Genomic DNA, 24,329 nt, shown 5'->3' on the forward strand with positions numbered 1-24,329 from the left:
AAAGGGCTCAGTGAATAAGCTGCAATTGCTACTATTATCAATGACTCTGGACAATTTCATGAATTAAGGCTATACGTTTTTGATAATATAGAAAAATATTAAAAATAAATAAAGATCATTGCAATTCCTGCATCCAGAAATAACATTGTTATTTGGTTGTACTCTCATACACTGTGATCATATGTAAGTATAACTTGAATATCTTCAGTAATGTATTCATTAGTTGGAATTTAACTTTCTTGTATGTAACAGAAATCCAACTACAGTGACTTAAGCAAATAGAGCTTTACTTTACTCACACAACAAAGAGTGTCCAAGGTTAGTATAAAGTTAAATGATGTTTTCGGTGTTTGAGAATACATCTATCTTTTGTTCTGTGATTCTTAATCTGCTTTATGGTTGCCAAGTGGTTATTGTACCATCAGGTATCACATGGGGAGATGAAAAATGGTGCAAAGACAAAAAGCCTTTTCCTCATGACATTTTGCCAATGAGACAACATATATTTGAAAAATAACCAAATAGATTCTCTAGAAACAAAGGGAAAAGATATTAAATTGGAAAATAGTTTTGAAGAAATTACCCAAAATGCAACATAGAAAAATAAGCAGGTGATAAGGAGACATTTGGAAATAATGTTTACTTCCTATATAAATTTAGTAATAAATGTTGTAATCCCACAGGGAAAAATAGAGAAATTGGGCTGAAGGTAATGTTTGAAATGGTAATGGCTGGCAATTTTCCGAATTTGTTTAAATGTTATAAATCCTTAGAATCACCAGACACAATCAATTCAAAAACATAAAAGACATAAAGCAGCAACAAATATCCACACCAAAGGCAAAATGAGGTTAAAATAGAGAGAAAATTGTAGATTACCTACAAAAGAATAATTTATAGATTTACAACACACTCAACTGCAATTATGGAAATCAGAAGACAGTGATCTAATACTTTTAAAATACTAAGGAAAATAAATAATCAACCAAGAATTCTGCAACCAGCTAAATTATTATTCAAGAATGAGCAAGATTTAAAAAAAGGCAAAATCAAAATGAAAAGTCAACTTTTTATCATGAAGTTTTTCCAACAGAAATGGTTGAAAAAATATTAAACACTTATACATGTCCCTGTATATTCAACAATTAATATTATACTGTATTCACCATCATCTATGGAGAAAGCAATGGCACCCCACTCCAGTACTCTTGCCTGGAAAATCCCATGGATGAAGGAGCCTGGTGGGCTGTAGTCCATGGGGTCGAGAAGAGTAGGACCGACTGAGCTACTTCCCTTTCACTTTTCACTTTCATGCATTGGAGAAGGAAATGGCAACCCACTCCAGTGTTCTTGCCTGGAGAATCCCAGGGACAGGGGAGCCTGTCTATGGGGTCGCACAGAGTTGGACACGACTGAAGCGACTTAGCAGCAGCATGAGGCTTTACTTCTTATGTAAACTCAAAAATATCAAGTATTGATGAACCATTTAAATGCTTCAGTAGCAGACATAATGAAATTTCCTTCCTAAATAATTTGGCCTGTAAATTTAAAAAATAAGGACATTCTTCTATAAAGCCACAATGCCATAATCACACCTAAGAAAAACAATGTATTTATATTTAATTTTTATATGTTATTTAATATATAATCCATATTCAAATTTCCCACTTGTTCCAAGATGACTTCTACAACTGTTTTTCCAAACCAGAGTCCAGTCAGAGTTCACAATTATGTTTGGTTGTTGGGGTTCTTCATTGTTGTTTAGTCGATAAGTCGTGTCCAGCTCTTTGCGACCCCATGGACTGCAGCATGCCATGGTTCCCTGTCCTTCACTTCTTCTGGAGTTTGCTCAGACTCGACCATTGAGTTGGTGATGCCATCCAACTATCTCAGTCTCTTTTAATTTAAAATAGCCTCCATTGTTTTCCCATGACTTTTTGAAGGGACCAGGCCAGTTACATTATAGAATGTCTTGATTTGTATGATTGTTTCCACAGAGTATAATTTGACATATTCCTCAATCCCCTATATATCCCATAGAATAGGAGAAATACCTGGAGGACATGTTCTGGATGCAGAAGGCTATAGTGTAGAGCAATGATTATCAAAGTGTAGTCCCCCAAATCAGCAGCAGCATCAGTTAGTAACTTGCTGCAGATGCACATGCCCAGGAAGCTATGTTTTAACAAGCCTTTCAGGTGATTCTGATGCATACTCCCACTAAGAGAACAACCAGTGTAGAGGCAAGAAACAAGTTTTAGGATCAGATTCTCCTGGATCTAAACACCAGCTCTGCTAGTAATTACACGTTTTGTTTTGGACATGACTTTGCTTCAGCCTCCTGATTTTTAAAAAGCGGATGATATCTTCTTTTGACTGTCAGGATGCTTATTACACAAACCATTGCACCACCTGATTTGACACATAACAACTGCATGATAAGTTGGACTGTTCTATTGGTTAGCCACTTGGTTTTTCTTTTAGTTCATGTAAAAGCTAATACTCAAACTAAATGCTACTGGATTAGTGGCGGGGCAGGGCGATAAGCCATGCTGTAGTAGAAAAGGAACCTCTGGAGAGAAAATCCCCACTCTTAGAAACAACCAATGCACCTATTAACAAGCAATATAAGACCACCCCCATCTGTTTATCATACGTAGAGTGTTTTCCAAGTGTGAGGAGGATAGCTGACTACTACCTTTAGAGCTTTACATTTCTTTCATATCAAATCTCCAAAAACAAAATTAGGGAAGAAAGGATAGAGAGAGTATTTCATTGCATTTGAAATCTTTCTTCTTAATCCACATTCTTAATTCATAAATAGGTTGACTATAACCCTCCCCCAAATTGGCAGCATGACCCTAATTAATCTCTCAATCTCCATTTTCCACAAACCAAACATTTATAATGAACTTAGTAGAACTCCCTATGTAAGCTCTTAAAATTGTGCCTTATAGTTTTATAGTTTCTGTATTTGTTCTTACTGTGATGTGCACATTGAGGATGATATTCTTTCACTGGAAATGAACTATACGTGAAAATGTTTATAGAGCAGTTGTAACACCACATTTTGATTTTATTACTCTTTGCCCTAAATTGAGAAAGAAATCAATTGTATTCCAAATAGCTTGAGAAGCAAGGACAACTTGAAATTTCTTCAAATCCCAGGAATAAAATTAAAAAACACAACTGGAAGAAATATTTGCAGTATATACAATAGGCAAAAGTTAATGCCCATTATATCAAAGGATCCTATAAATCAATTTGAAAACTAGTGACAAAAGATGTGGACATTATAGAAGGAAATAAATGTGACACCCAACAATCAGCCCCACTAGTGAGCAAGTAAGTGCAAATTAAAGCAATGAGATGCCATTTTCATCCTGCAGTTAGGCAAACACTGGAAAGGCTGGTGAAGTGGAGGAGAGACAAAAGCATAACTCATACATAATTGGTGGGAGTGTAAATTAGTTCAACTTTCTTGCAAGGTCATATGGCAATGTGACAGAACCCATGCACATATAAAATATGCAACCTATTCAACACAGCAACTAAATTTGAAATCTCTCTACTACAGAAGTATCTGCACACACACAAACAGATACATGTATAAAGTGCTAATTGAAACATTTTTTGTAATAGAAAAACAGTAGAAAGTCTAAACGGTCACTCATAGAAAGTTAACTTATGGCACATCCTTACAATACAAACTATTGGATTAAAGAATCATTCCATGATAAATCTTGAATACAAAAAAAAAAAAAAAGATGCATTTTGAGTAATATAATGCATTCCCTGCTCTAGGGGATCTTCCCAACCCAGGGATCAAACCCAGGTCTCCTGCACTGAAGGCAGTTTCTTTACCAACTGAATCACCAGGGAAGCCCAATATAATGTGGAGTAATGACAAAATTCAAATTCTGTCAGCAAATAAATCTTTTTGTATATGTATGTGAGTACACATGTATACACACACAGGAGGCTGGAAGCATACATACAGAACACTTAATAGTGATAGTACTGATAATGAGGAACTGGAAAGGTCAAAGGGGAATTTCACTTTTTACTGTTTTCTTATTTATATTCATCATAAGCAAAATGTGAGCTTTTTGTAGTCGAAAATGTAGACAGAGTCTGGGGAGATCAGCAAAGAAATGGAAGACTTGCACCAGCCACTTGTAATGGGAACGATGCCTTGAACCCCTCTCCTAAGGCAGAGTGTCCCCGCTGCCTGTGGGTTGGCAAGAGCTCAGACTGTGGGCTCTGCTGGTCCAACAGGTGTTGGTACATTCCATCACTAGCCTGGCACTGGGCCTCTGGAGAGGAATAAACAAAGCAAGGACAGTCTCGAGAAGATACCATAGGAAATCCAAGCTTTGAGGACTAGCCTTTGAGCTCCAAAGCTAGGGAAGATGTAGAATCTTATGACCTAGGATTTGTTTATTCTGTTTCTTTGAAGTTAATGCCAAGAATCCAAGTGGCTTAAACTGCCCTAAATATTTTTTCCACATTTGGTCTATTAGTCCATTTACAGATGCATGTGTCTATCTGAAAAAGAAAAAGGCTCTGTTTCTGCACATGAGACTCAGTATCTTAATTATAAAAATCCCCACATGGATTCCATTGGTAACCAAGTTGATAGAGCATGTTGTTCTCAGTTTTGAGGCATGTATTATAGTAAAGAATTTGCCTCAAGACATTAGAAACACCTAAGGTTCTATACCTGAGAGAAAATTTCAGTTTGGGGTTAGGCATCATGGCAATTTTGATGAACTGAACTATTTATCTGAAAGACTGCTCAAAACCCAGAAACATATGCTCTAGACTTTTTCCTTTATAGCATTATTTCATTGTTTTAAAATGCTGAATAAACATTTGAGAAATACTAATTTAGAATTTCTTTTTCAGACTTTGCATTTGCAAATAATGTAGACAAGTAAGTGATTTTTAAACTTTACTTTTATTATCATGTTATTTCATAATTGTGGTGGTTCCCTAAATTATTCCCATTTCCCCAAATGAATTTTAATGACTTAAAAAATGACTAACCCTTTGATAGGAAAAATCACACTGTCTTCCTGTGATGAATGATTTCAAGCTATATATTTATATTTGATATATTTAGGGTTTTTAATATTATTATTATAACCTAAAATAGATTAAGAAGTGGAGTGAGGTGGAGGGAGAAGTTAGGAAAAAAGTTATACCTGATATTAAAAATGAAGGTCCTTACTTCTTTTTTACTTTTCCCCCAAATATGTTCAGTGAGCACGATAATATTTTTAAAAGAAATGGTTCATAACTGAAAAAAATCTTAATTTATGAATATTGATAAATTTTTTAAATCATCATTCCTTACATTTTGCACTAAGGAATTTTTTCTTTGGTTCAGTCTTGAAAAATATTATCTCCAAGCACTTTTCATAAAATGTAGCATAATGCAGAGAAATAATTACCTCTCAATAAAATGTATATAATATACTAATATGTATCATAGCTATAAATATTTTAATCATTTCATTTAACCACTGACTTTAAATGTGAATGCAAGAATAGTCACATCTATACTGACATCTATTATAGCTGATCCCAAATATGTCCATTGTATTTTTAAAATATACAATAAAAACAGTGTTACTTGTCCTGAAAGTCATTTGTCAGTAGGGCTCTAAAGTTACTTGTCAGTGGTATTATACTACAAATAACAGAAAAATATGGCACTATGCCTTTAAATTAAATATGTGTTTTGGTCTAATTGATTTTTTTCCTGACATAATTGCCATTTTTGCAGAACTATGTTTGATGACCCAGAAGATGCTGTTTTTGTAAGGTCCATGAAGCGATCGGCAATGGCTATTACCTCTCTGAACTGGGACACGGTGCCAACACGAGAGGAAAAATACCTTGAAGAGAAAGACACAGGACCTGCCCAAATGCTTACAATCACACTGAGATAGCCCCTGGGGTTTCTAGAAATCTTAGTAGTTTTCAGTTATATATTAAACTTTACTGTGATTAGCATATTCTTTATTTCAGTTCAGTTCAGTTCAGTTCACTCAGTCGTGTCTGACTCTTTGCAACCCCATGGATTACAGCACACCAGGCCTCCCTGTCCATCACCAACTCCCAGAGTTCACCCAAACTCACGTCCATCGAGTCAGTGATGCCATCCAGCCATCTCATCCTCTGTTGTCCCCTTCTCCTCCTGCCCCCAATCCCTCCCAGCATCAGAGTCTTTTCCAATGAGTCAACTCTTCACATGAGGTGGCCAAAGTATTGTGGTGTTATTTGAAACATTAGGATGTAAACAGGAACACCAAGGAAAAATAATTCCTACATTTTCTCTTCAGTTTCTTTTGAAGTTAAACATGGATATAGAAATATATGCAAATTGTTTTAACAAATTTTCAAAAAAATGAACGTGTACATGTAACTATCATCCTAGATCAAGAAATAGAACATTACCAGTACTCTAGAAACCTCATTCCTGTTACCAGTCCAATGACCAGTTACTACATCATCCTGGTTTCTAAACCATGTATTGTGTTTCTAAACACATATATTAGATATTAATATCATTTCTAAACAATATATTAATGTTTTTGAAAGGCATATAAATGGAATCATAGAAGCTGAATTATTTTTTCTGGCTTCTTTCACTCAACATTGTAAAATGGACACATGTTGTTGTTAGTAGCAATAATTCTTTGTTGTGCTCATTGATATACATAGTATTCCATTGTATGACGATGACACAGGTATAACTTTCACTCTCACCTTTGGAAGCATTTATCAGTTCTGGGTGTGAGCTTATGATCTGTGGTTGGCCTACCCAGAAGCGCTCTATAAGAGGGAAGCAAAAACAGAAAAGTTTTCAGCAGTTTCCTGGTGCTGAGACAAAAACTGGACATGTAAGGTAACTCAAAATATATTGCTGATCTTCTCCAGCTAAGCTCAAGAGCTAGATAAAAGCTTATAAAAAGCAGAGCAACATGTCCCCTTACCTGATGGTGCCTAGATATTACCACACTGTACCACAGACACACTGTACAAGTGGGGCTGAAAGCAAAAGCAAGAGAGGAAAACCCGAGAGGGCGTAGTGAACCGTCGCCAAGAATCTGTGACCTCCTTTTACCTCTGGGCACATAGGATTCTGTGCACAGCTAGAATCTGCCAAGTCTGGTATGGTGGCTGGCAGGTTACAGCTGAGGCAAAGAAAAAGAGTTTCATGAGTGGCTGATATAAAGGCAAAAATGATGGCATGTGGCTTCCAAGATGACTTCACAGGAAGAATCAAAATGTTCTCTTCCTCTCTCCTTCTCACTTAACCTGCAGAAGCCAGCTGTCATGACCCTTACGCAGTCCTCTGGAGAGACCAACGTGGTGAAGAACTGAGACCTACTTCCAGAAGTAAGTAAGGAAACTAAGTCCTCTGCTGACAACTATGTGAGTTACAATTCTTCCCCCAGACCCAGTTAATCACTTTGCAAGTGGGTCTTCCAGATCCAATTTAAGCCTCAGAGGACTCCAACTCTGGTTGAAAGCTTCCTAACACCCTCCCGAGGACCAAGCCAGAACTGCACCATCAAGCTGCTTCTATTTTTGGCCTGCAGGAACTTCATGAGATAATGCTTACTGAAGCGTCAAGCTGATAAATTTTGGGATAATTTACTATATAATACAATGTGTGTGTGTGTGCTCAATCGCTCAGTAATATCCGACTCTTTCCTTATGGACCGTAGCCTGCCAAGCTCTTCTGTCCAAGATATTTTCCAAGCAAGAATACTGGAGTGAGTTGCCATGCCCTCCTCCAGGGGATCTTCCCAACTCAGGGATTGAAACCGCATCTCCTGTGTCTCTTGCATTGGCAAGGTGGATTCTTTACCGCTGAGTCACCCGGGAGGCCCCAAGTAACACAATAACCCAGCCTAATCCATAATGTTACAAGTATTTGTTGTAAGTAACGGTATCTTGTAAAGCCTCTGGCAAGCTGAGAGGGCTTACAGTGCGGTCTTCAAGGGTCACAGCATCAGCAGCAGAGAGGCCGTCACTGATCAGTTCGAGGAATGCCACTGCATTCATTCTAGAACTGGGAGCCTGAGCTGAACTCATCATGAACTGAGTACCATGAGACCCACCAACTGATAATGTTGGGTGGGCAGAGCAACAATCTATTTCAGGATGGAAATGGTGTATTTTGACTCAGATTTAAGATGGCTCATAAACTGCACAAGCAGTATTACTTTTTAATTAGATTGCAGTAAATGGAGGATGGGGTATTGCAATACTCAGGTTAACCACTAAAAGAATAGTAAAAAAAAAAAAAAAGTTGTTTTTAACCCCACAATCGCTAAAAAGGAAGAAAAATGTATTCCAATTGCAAAAATATGGCTAACAAGAGGCTCTTGTTAGCCATAACAATATGGCTCTCTAATTGTTTTAGAGAACTAATGGAAATATATATCATTTGTATGAAAAAGATTTGTTTCAAAATGCACTCCTCAATACTGGGTACTTCTGGTTCAGGAATGAAGGCCTATTAGTTCCACGACAGGAAAACATTACATTAAATACCATTTGGAGAAAAGGACAAAATAAAATACATGATCCTTACCTAAATAATCTAAAACTCTACCAAAATGGAATACACAATTGAGAGTCTTTAATTATTTGCTTCAAAAAACAAAGACCCATTGAAGTGGGTTCGAGAGGAAGCACATTTATTTCAGGATCCATCACTTGATGTTTTAACTGGGGAAGAGAAAACCCTGATACACAGATTTGTGGAGGGCTGTGGTTCTAAGCTAGAGCTCTGGAATTGGACAATCTAGTTTAGTTCTTCCACTTACGAGTTATGTTACTTGGACAAATTAATTTCTATAGAGGCTTTAATTTCCTCTTCTTTAAAATAATAAGTTACTTCAGGGAGTTGCAAGGATTATACTTGATCATGTATGTAACATGTTAAGTAGAGTGGCTTTCTCAAAGTGCTCAATATGTGTCATCTATTACAGTTGACCCTTGAACAACTTGGGTTTGATCTACATAGATTCACTTGTGGGCAGATTTTTTTCCAATAAGTAGCATGTAGCACAGTACTACATGCTCTGTAGTTGGCTGAATTCACAGATGTGAAACTATAAATACGGAGGACAGACTGGAAAGTTATACTTGGATTTCAGGGAGGGTGGGCACCCCTAACCCCTGTGTTGTTCAAGAGTAGTTGTGCCCCTTAGGAACTATACCTAGCATCAGAGACTGATGTTTGTGTTCATTCAAAATGTACACGTTGAAATCTAATTCCCAGTGTGATGGTACTTGGAGGTAAGGCCTTTGGGAGGCAATCAGGTCATGAGCTTGGAGCCTCATGAATAATAGGATTAGCAAGCTTGTAAGAGGCCAGAGAGGTAGCATGTCCTTTCTGCTAGTGAGGACACAGTACACTGGCCCTCTGTAAACCAGGAAGAAGACACTCACCAAGAAGTTGACCATGCTGGCACCCAGATCTTGAACTTCTAGCCTCCAGAACTGTGAGAAATAAATGTTTGCTGTTTAAACCACCCTAACCCATGGTAATTTGTTTCAGTAGCTCAAACTAGGACATGTAGTCTATTAGGGTTCTTAAGAGATACAGAATCAACTGGGTACATGCATATTTACAGAGAACAATTTATTTTAAGGAACTGCCTCATGCCGTTGGCGCGGGCAGGGCTGGCAAGTCCAAAATTTGTCGGGTAGGCTGGTGCAGACTTGAAATCCAGGTATGCTTTGGTGTTTCAGCTTTGAGTCCAAAATCCACAGAGCAGGCATTTGTCTGTTGGACCTTATTTTTGCCTCTGATGGTTGTTTCCATGTTACTGGCTTCTTCTGCCTCAAATCTGTGATATACGAGGCAGAAAGAAAACACAAAAAACCAAGTATCATTGCTTGGTCCTGAGGGGCCTAGCCCATCTGCCTTCTTCTGTTTGTTTTATATGTAATGTCCAGGGTTTTCAGTCTTACTTAGGAGGAGGAATAAGGAAAAGTATGTATACACTATCTTCCCAGAAGTGTTCAGATTTTTTAAAAAATGTAGCTGAACTAGTTTCACTTGTGGCTTCTGAGTTTAGTGTCATATTTAAGAAGGCCTTCTTCATGCCAAAGTCACTAAGAATTCATTCATGGTTTCTTCTGGAATTGACAATTTTTTCACATTTAAAATTAGTCATTTGGCATCATCCCTGAGATTAAGTAGTTTTACGTAAGTGTATGAATTTGCTAGCTACACTGCCCTGAACTGATCAATTACATAGCTACCTGATTCATCACAAATTAAGATCACCATTCAAAAAGATGCCTTTATTGATTTATAAAACTAGAATTTTGTCTTTAAAGGACATAGAAGCTAGGCTAGAGCCACCTTTTGGGGGGAAAATCTTTATCTGCTAAAGTATTCAATTATTTTTAGCAGGAAGAAGAAAGTTGTTTTTACTAAATTAAGATCTTGCTTTTTGTCCATGCAAATGATGCTTTAATATTATCAGAGCTTACATAAACATTATTAATTTCTATACAACTGCAAACAGATATGCTTTTCCAAAATAAACATTAGGAGATGAAAACCACCTTGTAGTGGTAGCTTCTTTTCCAACCAAAATGGTAACTGTGATCCAAAACCTGACCTGCCTTTGTACTTTTTCTAAGAGCATCTAATCTCAAAACTTTCATGTGCCTTCGTTTTCCTTTTAATTATATTTATATACATTTAACTTTTGAAATTTGATCCCATTAAGTTTTTCAAGGAGGTCTTAATAGTTCTTTGCTTTGATTTATAGAAAGCCAAATGAGAAATCTGCTCACGTAACCAAACAAAGCACACCCAGTGTGGACCACGTCAGAGCCCAGTGAATTCGACACCCTTCCCTCCTTGTTTCCGTCTCTTATCTGTATCTACTCAGTGGCTGCATTCTCCTAGGTACCTCTACATGTCAGCTTCTGAACTGAATCCTTATAATTTATGATCATCCCAAGGGAGAAACAAACAAAAACCCTCCCTCTTTGGCTTCAGGAAGATAAAATCTCTGAGAGGTACTCTGATGGGCCTCGTTGTGGCCAAGGAAACAGGTCACTACTGATGGTTATAAAACTGGGTGACTAGGAAGACATCTATCTCCCACTCAAGAAGGGAAGTGATTTGCTTCAGAAGCAGTGTAGATGGTCCTGAGAAGATAAAAACACTGCAGAACTACTTCAAGTATTTCTGTTATGTTTACTATCCAATAATATTAAAACTCGAGTAAACTCATAAACATGATGGATGGCTAAAATCAGTCATCTTTTTAAGGGCTGAGGGGTTACCCACCACACCCTATAAAATAATGGCTTGTCTACAGAGCTCTACTATTATCTCATGTCTGCAGAGAAACTACAGCAACGGTAACATATTAAGAGTGTACAATGTTGTAGTCAAACTGCAGACCTTGCTGAGTTCCAACTCTGGACTCTTGGATGATTGAGTGGGCCTTTTTAGACTTTAACTATCTGTGCTGTGAGGGGATAAGAATAAAGCCTAATTCATGGGGTTGTTGTGAATATTAAACAAAATAACTTCAAGATACAGTAGCTTTCAGTGTTAGCTATTATTATTACCTAGTTGGTAAAGAATCTGCCTGCAATGCAGGAGACCCAGGTTTGATCCCAGGGTTGGAAAGATCCCCAGGAGAAGGAAATGGCAACTCACTCCAGTATTCTTGCCTGGGAAATCCCAAGGACAGAGAAGCCTGGCGGGCTACAGTCCATTGGGTTGCAAGAGTCAGACACAATTTAGCAACGAAGCCACCACTGGGTCAAACAGCACAATCCAAGTTTTGAATAAACCCATTGGCTGATTTAATATTTTATTATATCAGCTCTGAGTACAAGACACTACAATAGTAAGACTATTCTAATCCTTTGGGTCCTGTTTTTGAGAAAAGTTTCTTGATGGCATATTGAAAATAATTCAATATGGTGAAAAAAAAAAAAGGGTAGCTGGATGACCACCTGTTTTGATGGTGTTATAATGGAATCATCTATTTTTGGTTATTTATGACAAAGAGAGTACCATCAGAACCAACCTCATTTTTCTTAAATTCCATTTTCTAACCAATCCTTTCCTGAAATATATCTATAGAACTTTTGATACTGACATGGCTTATATCTGAAGTCCTCTTTGTCCAGCTGGAAAGTTACTATTAGTGCCAGCTGTAGCTGTGTTGGAGTTCTGACTCATATTAGCATTCATTTCAATAAAGAGAAAATCACCTCTATGTTGCCACATCTTGATTCTCCTACACCCTTTGGCTTTTTCATAACCTTTCATGCTATCTAAAAACAGGGACCATGATGATACCACATACCCAAAAAATAATTAAAATCAGGGAACTCGGGTTAAAAATTTACTTGTGGAAGAGGAAGGCCTAAGAGGACCATTTTTCTAGTCAAAAGATAAACGTTTAGCATTGTGTGTAGATTGAGGGATTTCAATGAGAGAAGGGGGGCTTGTCATGATTCACAAGTGCAGGAAAAATCTGCCTGTTGAATTCCTACCCACTTAACCCTAAACAGTGATTTACTCACAAGAAGGCTTCCTACAGCAGCATCGTACAGGGTATACAGAAGATGTACGTGTTGGGGCTGGGAGAAAAGTAACTGAGTGTAAGGAAGAGAAAAAGCAGCAAGACAGAAGAATCTGATCAGTGAAATGAGGTGAGAATTCTTGTCATACTGACTTACAATTGTAAATATTAAAATAATTATTACTGTGTTCTCCAGTGTTTCCTAAAATGTTTTAAGTTCTCTAATATTTCTTTACCATTCGCCACCCGCTAACAGCAATAAACTATGAAAAAAGATTTAAATTGGCTCTATTAGTGGGCACAATTTATTTTACAATCAACACAAAGGAACTTTGAAACACAGCACTATCTTCAAATCTCACTCTAGCTCGATTTAAATACTCAGACACTAAAAACTGATGCCAGCACAGCCTATAAAGGACAGTTATAAATCAGACAAGTTATATAATCAGACAAATCTTTCATGGACAAGAAGAACCCCGTGAAAAGCTTATAGGAAGGTCACAGCCTTTCAAGTGGAAAATGGCACATAAATCAGTTTTATAGTAACCGTGGACACAGTATGTTTAGCCTTTGTTTAACCAACAATTTCATCAAACATCTTTTTTTAATGCACATGCTGAGATAACTGTGGCTATACCTCAGTTCCTCCTGGGGGATTTGACATTTCTGAAGGTACAAATACTGTAGATAAAATGTCACTGCAGGAACTACATAAAGTTCAGTCTGCTCAGGATAAATTCTATAGAAAAGTACAATTAGCTGAACTATGTCAGAGCTCCTTTAACATGTAGCTTTTCTTCATTTCATTGCATCTTAATAAGTAGCACTTTACCATAAATGCTATTTATATAAAGCATTTTATTTACATATAAGTTATGATTCTAACTACCCATCTCTGTGGCTATAAAATTTTTCTTTTCCTGAAAGTCTCCTCTCTGCTACAACTGTTCTGCTTGCCTCTTTGTTCCCAAGAACATATATTTCTTTTTTAAAAGGAAATTTATTTTCCTTTGAGAACAACTGCTGGGAAGCCTGCCTCAGAAAAGGAATAGAAACGTTTCTCCTGCATTTTGAAAAAACCTTTTTCTCTCCAGGAATATCTGTCTTATTATAGAACAGAATCGGAATGAAGGGCGTGGTGGACAGGGTCTTGTTGGAAAGCACGTATTCTGTGAAATGTGGAATCCCGCCACAGTCCCAGGCAGGTATGGAGCCAAGTAGGACGCAATCATGTGAGTTCCCAGCTACCTGCCAGGTGAGGACTGTCTGCGCTTGCTCGGACACTTGCTCTGGCCCTTACTCCTCAGACACCTGCGGACCTACTGCAGCCTCCTGTAAGCCTTCCAGCCCAGCATCACTCTGCAGAGATTCTTTCTCGCCTTCCTCAGAATCCTTAGGATTGTCATTCTTTTGGCAGATTCTTGTTTCAGCCTCCTCCAGCCGCTCTTCACCAACACAATTAGAATTGACATCAAGTTTGCTATCTGATAAAAAGAAGAAGAAAAAAAAAGTCATCTGGCTCTTACCATGTGCCAGACACTCTTCTAAGTGCTTTGGTGTATTAAGTCATTTAATCCTCATAACAACCACAAGGGGGAGTTTTCTATTAGCATTATTCTTTTACAAATGGGGAAACAGAGAAGAGAGGGGGTTTGTTAACTTGCTCATAGTTGCACAGCCAGCGAAAATAAGAGAACTGGCATTTGAACTCAGGCCTTGAAATCAGGATTGCAGACAAGCAAAATCCACATTCGAATACAGCTTTGCCATGAATTAGCTTGACATGCTTGGTTAGGTAAATGCCTATCCAAGGCTGTCTCCTTATAAAGTGGGGGATAATAAAGCCTATCGCACATTTGTGGAGAATAAAGGAGTAGAATAGTGTGTGGAATGGACTGATGTCTAACAACCAGGAGTTCTCATCCACTGACAGCCCTCCCATATGGCTTCTTGAGTATGTGACCAGCCGTTATACACCGCTTTCAACACACAGGATATAAAGGTTTGGTCCAGCAAACACAAGAAAGCAAGACAGTCAGAAAGCCTGACTGTTCTATTAATAATCTATTTATACCAGTTTATTTGGTATGAATGCAGGTTTGTACAAATCATCTATTTCCATTAATATGTTTCTCCACCAGGTGGCAAAGGGACATGGTCCTTTGAGGAATAGAGATGAGCATGCTTAGTATCAGAATCACCCAGGTAACCTTTTGGCAACCTATCACTTCCCAGAATGTGTGATACATATCCTATATCCTCGGGTGGGACGTAAGAGTGTGGGCGGTTCTCTTCTCCAATACGTGAATCATTGCCCAAGCAACTCACAGTTTCTGATGAAAATGAGTCATACATTTTATGAGGAAAGGAGAGGAAAAATAATATGGAACTCACTGCCCTCACACTTGTGGAAAGTTAAGCTGTGCAAGTTAACTTGTAATTTATAAATTTACTCCATAATTTTACCTGCAGTTTCATAATTAAGAAAGTTAAAGGCTTCCAATCTTAAAATCTTCACATAGCCATTAGGGGAAATTTATTTCCTTATTCAAAGACCTTAAAATCCTTTGTGAGCAAAATATAAGTAAACTATTCATTAAGAGTCATATGGCTCCAGAGCAGTCTCATGAATCACAAAGTAGAAAGGGGAATAAACACCATTCCTCAGAATTCTATGTTTTTCATTTTCTAGTGCTATCTAGGCTGACTATAGTCTGTACATCACCCCAGAGACTCAAAAGAAGGATATATTTAAGTGTAATCCTGATGTTGGTTAACCCCAGTCTTCCTTGGTTCCCTGAGAAGACGCAGTTCCTGTGAGTCCTGTGTTAATATAATTGATCCTTCCTCTTCCTACTGACAAGTATTACGGTCACGGTTTTTATATACTTACTGTTCTCCTCTTCACTCTTTGCCTTGGCAGCCTCCAACTGTTGCTTCTCATAAATGTCCTTGAGATTCTTACAGATTTTTTTATGGGCAAACCAGTGTGTTTTCTGGCAGGTCTGATCACAATATATTACCTGAAGGCAATTGTAGGTTTATTTTCAAGAGGTGTAGTCACATGGTTTTTCAATTACAACATTAAATCAAGTACTGTGCTGTAAAAATATTAACTTGACATGGCATCCCTGGTGGCTCAGATGGTAAAGAATATGCCTGGAATGTAGGAAACCCGGGACTCATCCCTGGGTTGAGAAGATCCCATGGAGAAGGAAATGGCAACCCACTCCAGTATTCTTGCCTGGAGAATGTCATGGACAGAGGAGCCTGGCGGGCAATGGGCTCACAAAGCATCGGACATGACTAAGTGACTAACTCCCAATGTGCTTTATTTTAAAACCATGATGTATGAATGTGTATTGTTTACCTTTGCAATTTTTAGCTTACACTTTTAAACAACAATGGATATATAACACATGGTCTACCAAAGACTCTAACATATGATTTATTTAAGAGACTTCTGTGTACCAGAATTGATATGGTACAAGGACAAAGAAAATACAATTGTTGTCCCAGAGGAAGCTGGAGCAGGATGGGGCAGCACGGATGGAGGCTAATAATTAACAACATGATTTATATCCTAGAACAGGACGTCACAGCAATGGGAACACAGAGGAAGCAATGACTCACTCTAAATAGAAGGAGTCAGTAGACAGAGAAACAGGAAAGAAGCATTCCAAGTGGATGGAATAACTTGTACAAAAATGTAGGAATAGGAAAGTGAATGCTGTGTTTAGGACAGCAATACATTTGTGTAAATAGAGCTTAGATTTTTATAAAATTATATGCCAAGCACTGGGCTAGGATGCTATACATAGAAGGTATTACAGACTATATTACTGGCCCCAGTTCTTCCCTCTTCCCTGCACCCATACATTTTCCCATGTGACTTCAATGTTCTTTTCTCTGAAGGGGAGGAGAATTAACTTTAAATATAACCATGCAACTTGTTTTGGCCAGAGAAATGAGACAGCATGGCAATTTCAAGGCTGGACCTCAAAAGACCTTGTATGTTTCTACTTGCCTACTTATAGCTCTACCATCACCATGAGGACATGTCAACCCTGGCCTGCTGGTCCAAGGAGGATGAGAAACACATGGAACAGATGTGCCCCAGCCAACCACAAACATGAGGGGAAAAAAAGACTTGTTTTAAGTAATGAATTTTGGAGTGTTTTTATATGTGGCCATATTTAATCATTATAGATGGTCTCATTTAGTTCTCACAACTCTAGCCCCATTTCACACATAAGGAAACTGAGGCTCAGGGAAGTAAGTAACTTAAGGTAATGAAACTGGAAAAGAAGTTTCTAGCAGAACATGACGGGTTACAGAAGAATGTGCTAAAGAATTTCAGCTTTAAAAACAATGGGAAATTAACATGATCTATAGGGTAAAGTGAATGTACAGATGCATGCATGTGGGTAGTATCTGTATGTGAGAAGAATCCATTCAGATATGCTCTTTATAAAGATAATTCTGGCAGAAGTTGCTAGCAGTACAGAAAGCTTAAAGATTGGTGACAGTGAGAAGGGAGTGAGAGCTTTACAAGGAAGAGCTGATGAAGAGAGAGTAGTTGAGTCAACACTGGAAGATTTAAGACTGCATATTTATGAACTGTTGTAGGTTCTCATATATGCACCAGTCTCAGTCCCCTGTGAATAAGTTTTCTCTTGTTTTCTCATAACAATTAATTCATTCATACTCTCTTTTTTGGGTGTGGTCAGCATAGAAGCTGGGCAACATGTGAGCTGGACAGAAGAGGGAATAGAACTACATGTATCCTATAGCTCTTTTTCAAAATTATTTTAAAATATTAGATTCAATACTTCATATCTAATATATTAGAATTTATTAGAAAAAAATGCCAACTATTACATTTATAGAATATTAAAACTCAGTTACCAACTTCGATGAAATCTAAACCAGATGTCAAGGAACTTAACTTCATTCTTACCATTTTGCACACTGAACATCTTTTACTTGCTCCTTTTTCTCCACAGGTAGTGCAAAATTCAACATCCACAAAACCCACCTGACCAGTGATGGCTTGGGTAAGCACAGAGAATGCAGTGGGATCAGAACCCTAGAGGAAGTAAGAAGAGAAAAAAAAAAACTCTGAAATCACCATGGACAGACTACAGAGAAGACACTTTGAGAAAAAGAGACAAAATCATTAAGGTCATTAAGGCGAGAGACAGCCTGCACAGACTTTACAACACATACACCTTTCTGAGTACACCTTTTTCTGCACCAAGTACATGGCAGGTAAGTCGTGGATCCAGATGTTGAGAAAGAAAAAATTTGGCTCTATTCTAGAATAAATGTATTTTTCAACTGGGATTATTCAGTAAGCATACAAAGATTTCAGATATAGGACAGTGAACTTAGAGTGGAATTTCCTTCTAAGAATTAAGACAATATATAATACATATTCTGAGGGACAATTTATAGGATACATCACAAATATTTATCATAATTCTTAAAAGTTTAATGCAACTTAAGTGTTTTAAAGAACTTGTCTATTTAAAACTATTTACTTGATGTAGATCCACAATTCTAATAGATAAAAATTATCACCTTTATCACTGAAATGCTCCAAACTCTTAAGATTAAAGGGCTATACGTGTGGTTGCATTAGGTTATTAAGAAAAACCAAAAATATGAAAATTATACAGTTATTGAAAATCAGAGTGGCTTGCTAAAGAGGATTTATGAAATTTCTTAACAGAGGAAATTATAAGGGCAAATATTTATCTGCCTGGGATAATGCTATTAAGATCTATTTAAATATTTATCTGCCTGGGATAATACTATTAAGATCTACTTAGAGCAATTACAGGGTATGGAGCTATCATACCTATTCACAACAGTTCTTGTTTCTGAGTTTTTCAAATTTGCTTCTTTATTCTTAACTAAAAATGTAGAAATTTTCATAATTTATATTTTTATTTTTATTTGCTTTTCCTTTCTAAGAGCATTTATTTTACCAGTTATACATAACAAATAACCACCTTAGAACACTGTTTTACACGGGACTCATTTCAAAACCACTTTACTCCTCCTGAAAACAATTACGAAGTTTCTTTTTAGTTCAAGAGTTAAGAATTCTCTTTTGGAATGAAGATAATATAACAGTGAGAAAAAAGAGCTAAAATAAAACCTCAGATACTAGTTACAAGTTAATAATTTCATCAGGAATGAATGGCTATGGCAGTTGTGCTGAAATGACAGTGTATCAGATAGTTTGTTCAAAAGTCAGATCCATCTACACTTTCTAAATTAGAGTCTCTAAGGATGTGGTCCATGTACCTGCATTATTACAAGTGATTCTGAAACATACGAAAAGTTTGAGAATTACTGGTACTTAAATGTTTTTACAATTACATGTTCATGTTCAAATGTTCTTTTCATAAACATGACTGAGACAGGGTTTCCCTGGTGGTCCAGTAGTACAGAAACCTGCCTGCCAATGCAGGAGACGTGGGTTCAGTCCCCGGGTTGGGAAGATCCCAGATGCCTCGGAGCAACCAAGCCCATGCACCACAAACAATGAGCCTGTGCTCTAGAGCCCAGGGCCCACACGTGCCGCAGCTACTGAACCCCGCACACCCTACAGCCTGTGTTCCACGACAAGAGAAGACACCACGATGAGAAGCCCGTGCGCTGAAACTAGAGTAGCCTCCGTTATCTGCAGAATATCTGCACAGAATGAATGTCTATGGCAGTTGTGCTGAAAAGAGGGTGTGCATCAGAGCTTGTTGAAAATTGCCGCAACTACAGAGAAGCCCTTGCAGCAACGAAAACCCAGTGCAGCCAAAAATTAAAAATAAAAATTAAGGGGGAAAAAAAAAATCATGACTGAGACATGTTCAAAATCTTCCCCAAGATGGGACTTTTGGAGGAGTCACAAAACAATGATATTCTCACAAATATACCAGAAGTAAAACTAAAATATTTTTTGCTAGAAGTATGGCTATTAATGTGAACTATTGCCTCAGAAAAAAAAAATTGATGGTACAGCAGAGTAACCATGTGAAATCTTTGTCACAGTTGAGTGATAAGAATTCTTTCTTACTATAGAAAACCTTTGTCATCTACTTTGTTAAATATGTATCCTATAAAATCAGAGACCTTAGCTAGCCTTCCAGAAGTTAAAATATACACCTTCAAATGATAAAGCAAAATATCTTTAACAGTCTCATGTTACAATGCTTGAGCAGCATTTCTTAAATAGAGCTATGCCTCACGCTTCCTGCTGAACTCTGTGACAGGCAGAAGCCAGAGTTCCACGACAGGCAGAGGTTTGGGCTCAGACACTAACACTGTCAGGAAATACCACAGGTGATCTTCATGGCAGCCGGCCGCGAGAACCACCATGTCATGGGACAAGGTTAATACTGCTTCAGAGGCTTCTGAACTTGCAGAACACTGGAATCTGTCAGGCAGTCAACAGTGGCTATCTGGCACAACCACAAGCATTGCAGATCAAGTCTTCAAGAGAGCAGAAGTTTTTAAAGAGAGAAATGTTTCTAAAATGCCTTAAACAAATATTATCTTGATTACTGGTGACTCAGATCACTAGGATAAACATCAGTCAAACACCATACTAACTACACTGTTCTATGATATAGGGCTAAGATGGATTGTTGAGTCCTACACTGACCTGCTTTGACTTTTTAAAAAGTACTCTGACCTGCTATTTTTAGTTTTTCTGTTTTCTCCCTTAAAGGTACAATGTCAGCTACACTTATTAGTGCTGGATATCACTCAGCAGCCACTGTTAATTGCTTCTCTGATAAGCTTATGCTTTCCAGCTCTAGACCAATTTTATTTTGTTGCCTGCCTGGGACAGGAATATGAGTTTGGAGGAAGAGCATTAGATGCCTCGCAACTGTGAGGTTATTAGCATGTGCATGATAATCCATATGGCTAAAGAATACTGGGTGGGAAAATGGGAAAGGATTTGGGCCCCTAGTTCACTGTACCAGACTGGGTCTGCCTTCCCCTGGGCACATATTTAATATGTGGATTAAGTAAGCTCTGATCTATTTAATTCATAGTTGGCTGGAGTATGATATGCACAGCCAAAACACATTCATAATTGATAAGCTACCCTCATAATATGCTAACTTTAAACTTCCAAAAACTTAAACACCAAATAGCCAAGCGTATTAAAGAGCAAGCGGAAAGAATCTCTATGTGAAATCATGGTGAACTCTCAGAATCAATGCATGAACTTCATGAAATCATCTTGTCTGCTTAGGCCTTTCTTCTTTAATGGCTCTGATTGGATGACATCTTAATATATAAAAGGAGCACCTGGAACTCATTTTTAGTCCTGATTTTTCAGGCTGAGAATGGTACAACAGCCTAGAGAAGGCAGAGAAGAACCGACACTGCCGGAGGAAGGAAGGAAGGCATGGATGGTAACAGTGTCAAGATCAGTTTCTTGCCTAATACACAAAGGCTGGTAAGGGATTTCATTGAAATGTATAAAAGCGTAACTGGTATAGATAAGGTCATCTGAAAACTATCCAACAGGGAAGGCAGGGAGTGTCTTTAATACCTCTTAAATAAATACATGACGGAAGTAAGTAAAGAACAGATAATAGAGTTCAAATTTACTTCCCATAACTGTTAAGTATAAATAGACTTTTTTTTAATGTGTGGAAAATTTATAAAATCAGAGGCATTAAGGGAGGATCTAAGAAGCAGGACATACTTTAAGACTGTTTAGCAGGATACACAATGAGCTTTCCTGTAACTCATCCTCTCACGTCCTCCGGACAGGAAACCATCAAGGTAGACATTTAATTCCTACTTCCATCTAGTACGGGATTTTATGCTGGTTTTTCACAAGCTACGTTTGAAAACACATGGGTCTGTATTACGTACTGGATGTGATCCTCCCATTGAGGTTTCACCGAGTCATTAAAAATGTAAGTATTCACTGTAACTATAATATCTATATTCTGATCTAAGGAAATACTGTGTATTAAACCATGAACTATATAAATGAAAGAAGAGGACAGAGGGAAAACACATAAACAGAAACAGTGTTAGCAGGCAAATTTATCTCCATGTTTGTTTCTGAAATTTTCCTTAATTATGCCTTTATTAGGTAACTAAATAATGCTAAGGAGAACATGCCTCTAATTGTATAAAATATGGTAATTAGGTTTTACTGATGGAGTTAACCTAGTTAGGAAGAGCCTTACGATTTCGACAGGAGCAATGCTTCGCACCAGCTGCTGCAGGAGAGTAGCTTCACAATAAGGAAATTTTCTGATACTTTCTCGAATGATCTTTTCTTGATATACTGGAAAGCCATCAGAAGCTCGGCCTTTTAACAAGCTGAAAGATAGTTTTAAAAGAGTAACTGGAATTGAATTACCAAGCATTTCCTCCCAGCTGAACACATGAACTTTGAGTAGTTCCTTCCTCGCTCCATGGGCCTCCCTGGTAGCTCAAAGGGTAACAAATCTGCCTGCAGTACAGGAGACCGGGGTTTGATCCCTGGGTTGGGAAGATCCCCTGGAGGAGGGCATGGCAACCTACTCCAGTATTCTTGTCTGGAGAATTCCATGGGCAGAGGAGCCTGGTGGGCTACAGTCCATGGGGTTGCAGAGAGTCAGACATGAGTGAGTGACCAACACTTTCACTGTTCTTTGCTGCTTAAGATTTTCACTGTGTAGTCACATCATGAGGATTGATTCAATTCAAATTGCTATTCCACTTGCCCATTAGGCCAGGTCTTATCAGGTTTAGGAGCCCAGGGATGTATTTTAAAAGGTGACCCCTGACGTAAAACATACTAGACGTTTATCAGATTAGCTAGTTACTTATTACCATGGCACTTATTTGAACAAAGAATGTAAATGCTGATTAAGTCACACCCTTCTGACTTAGTTCTCTTTTCTTAGTAAAATCATGAGAATCTGACCCTGGACTTGGGCTACCTTCTAGCTGTATGCTTTTACAAATGCTTTTTAACCTCTCCAAACTTCAGATTTCTCAACCCATAATTTAGGATGGCAAAAATGTTGTAAATGGTACAGAATGGAATAGTCAATCTAGTTTTAATAGGGCCCCTGGTTTCTGGCAGATTAAATGTGATCTCAACAATAACAGCTGCTGCTAAAATGTTTAATTTTTAAAGCCATAATGAGATTTCATATAATAAGACATTATCCATTTGAGTGTATTTTATACATGACATGATAAAAACTGTACCTTTTGATCAGAGTGTCCAATTTATTTTCTCTGTCTTTTAAGAAGTTAATACATTTCTGAAATATACAGCTGATGTAGTGCATTTTCATAGCCAGTACTTCATTCATGTCTCTTTGCTTCATACATTTCTCACAAATCAAATCCATCACCTTGTAGCATTTATTCAGAGCTGCTTCTTCTGCCAGCAGAGGATTCTCATTTATAAGCATCACAATCTAGAAGAAACCCCAGTGAGCTTAGAAATTCCATGAGAGATTTTTCCATGCTCAATTTAGGCCGTCAGTTTTGATTACCAAATAAAGTCTTTCTCATGGTCACATATTTACTATGTTAATTCAAATAACGCAAATTGCCACTGATCAAGTTGTGAAACTAATAACAGAAGGACATCATGAACTCTCTTGAACTCTGTATCAAAGTTATTGTGTGATTTGTCATCCAGTTAAACTAAGTATTAGTTGGCCACTTGGAATCATGGTTTCTATATCTGTTAAAAGCACTTTTACTCAAGATAAAAGTGTCAGTCACTCAGCTGTGTCCGACTCTTTGCAACCCCATGAACTGTAGCCCATCAGGCTCCTCTGCCCATGGGATTCTCCAGGCAAGTACTAGAGTGGGTAGCCATTTCCTTCTCCAGGGAATCTTCCTGACCAAGGGACTGAACCTGGATCTCCCATATTGCATGCAGATTCTTTATGGCCTGAGCTAGGGAAGCTCTCTTACTAAAGATAAGCATGGCATATTTGCATACCCTTTATATACAGAAACAAATCACACAGCAATCACTGCTTTTTGCTAACATTACTGAGTGTTAGGATTTCATGGCTAGGAGAACCACAATTCTCATTCATTCTTGTTAATTATAAGGAAATGAGGTTTTTACAGGCGGAAGTCTAAAAATAAAAGGTGTATTGCTTACTAACTACATTTCTCTGTGGAAATTTTCCTAATATACTTCTAATCATTATTATGAATAGATGAAAGAGGAAAGCAAAAATAGCTTTAAAAAGGGGATAATTAAGAGAGTTATCCAATATGATGCATTATGAGTCCTACACTTCCCAAATATGCACAGATTAAGCCCAAATTCAGTGTAAGAAGGAGTATTTTCTTCTTTATTGATTGCATAAGGACACCTGTACAAATCCGTATGACATAACAGTAATGTAAATATGTGGGAAACAGAGGCATAACTGTATTCTCAGAGCAGAAAGTCATTCAGTATTCGTTAACCTACGTGTCACAGTAAAATGTGATTCCAGGTAACCGAAACATTAGGAAACAACAGACGGCAGATTTCATGAATCAGATCCTTGTCTTTAGACAAGGAGCAAGGTAATTGTTAACTTAAGGAAAACCCATGCCCAAGCCTCCTACGTGAAAATTTAACATAAACTAAATGTTCTTGTTAAATTAAAATAAGACTTTTACTTATTTCTGACCCTACTGATACACAGCCCAGTATTTTACTTCAAATATAGCACTCAATAA

At 37.7% G+C, this 24,329-nt stretch overlaps 2 protein-coding genes across 8 annotated transcripts in view; one reads left to right on the forward strand and one right to left on the reverse strand.

Moving 5' to 3' along the window:
* Positions 1 to 8,347, forward strand: part of LRRC72 (leucine rich repeat containing 72) — a 72,327-nt gene extending 63,980 nt beyond the window's left edge. For 2 of the 4 annotated variants that reach the window (XM_024990922.2, XM_024990923.2), the window contains 2 exons: positions 4,909 to 4,936; positions 5,792 to 6,023. In XM_024990922.2, the coding sequence (XP_024846690.1) occupies positions 4,909 to 4,936; positions 5,792 to 5,957 (194 nt within the window). In that variant the 3' untranslated portion in view covers positions 5,958 to 6,023. Of the gene's footprint in view, positions 1 to 4,908; positions 4,937 to 5,791 lie in introns of all 4 variants that reach the window. The other 2 variants (XM_059885766.1, NM_001099189.1) reach the window with 2 other exon arrangements.
* Positions 8,348 to 9,655: 1,308 nt separating this feature from the next.
* ANKMY2 (ankyrin repeat and MYND domain containing 2) overlaps positions 9,656 to 24,329 on the reverse strand; it is a 42,785-nt gene continuing 28,111 nt past the window's right edge. For 2 of the 4 annotated variants that reach the window (XM_015468288.3, XM_005205177.5), the window contains exons 6-10: positions 22,839 to 23,053; positions 21,824 to 21,959; positions 17,560 to 17,688; positions 15,493 to 15,622; positions 12,873 to 14,083 (exon numbers count right to left, since the gene is read on the reverse strand). In XM_015468288.3, the coding sequence (XP_015323774.1) occupies positions 13,896 to 14,083; positions 15,493 to 15,622; positions 17,560 to 17,688; positions 21,824 to 21,959; positions 22,839 to 23,053 (798 nt within the window). In that variant the 3' untranslated portion in view covers positions 12,873 to 13,895. Of the gene's footprint in view, positions 9,879 to 12,872; positions 14,084 to 15,492; positions 15,623 to 17,559; positions 17,689 to 21,823; positions 21,960 to 22,838; positions 23,054 to 24,329 lie in introns of those variants that run through there. The other 2 variants (XM_005205176.5, NM_001075384.2) reach the window with 2 other exon arrangements.

Source organism: Bos taurus, chromosome 4 (genome assembly GCF_002263795.3).
Source record: "Bos taurus isolate L1 Dominette 01449 registration number 42190680 breed Hereford chromosome 4, ARS-UCD2.0, whole genome shotgun sequence".
Taxonomy (NCBI): domain Eukaryota; kingdom Metazoa; phylum Chordata; class Mammalia; order Artiodactyla; family Bovidae; genus Bos; species Bos taurus.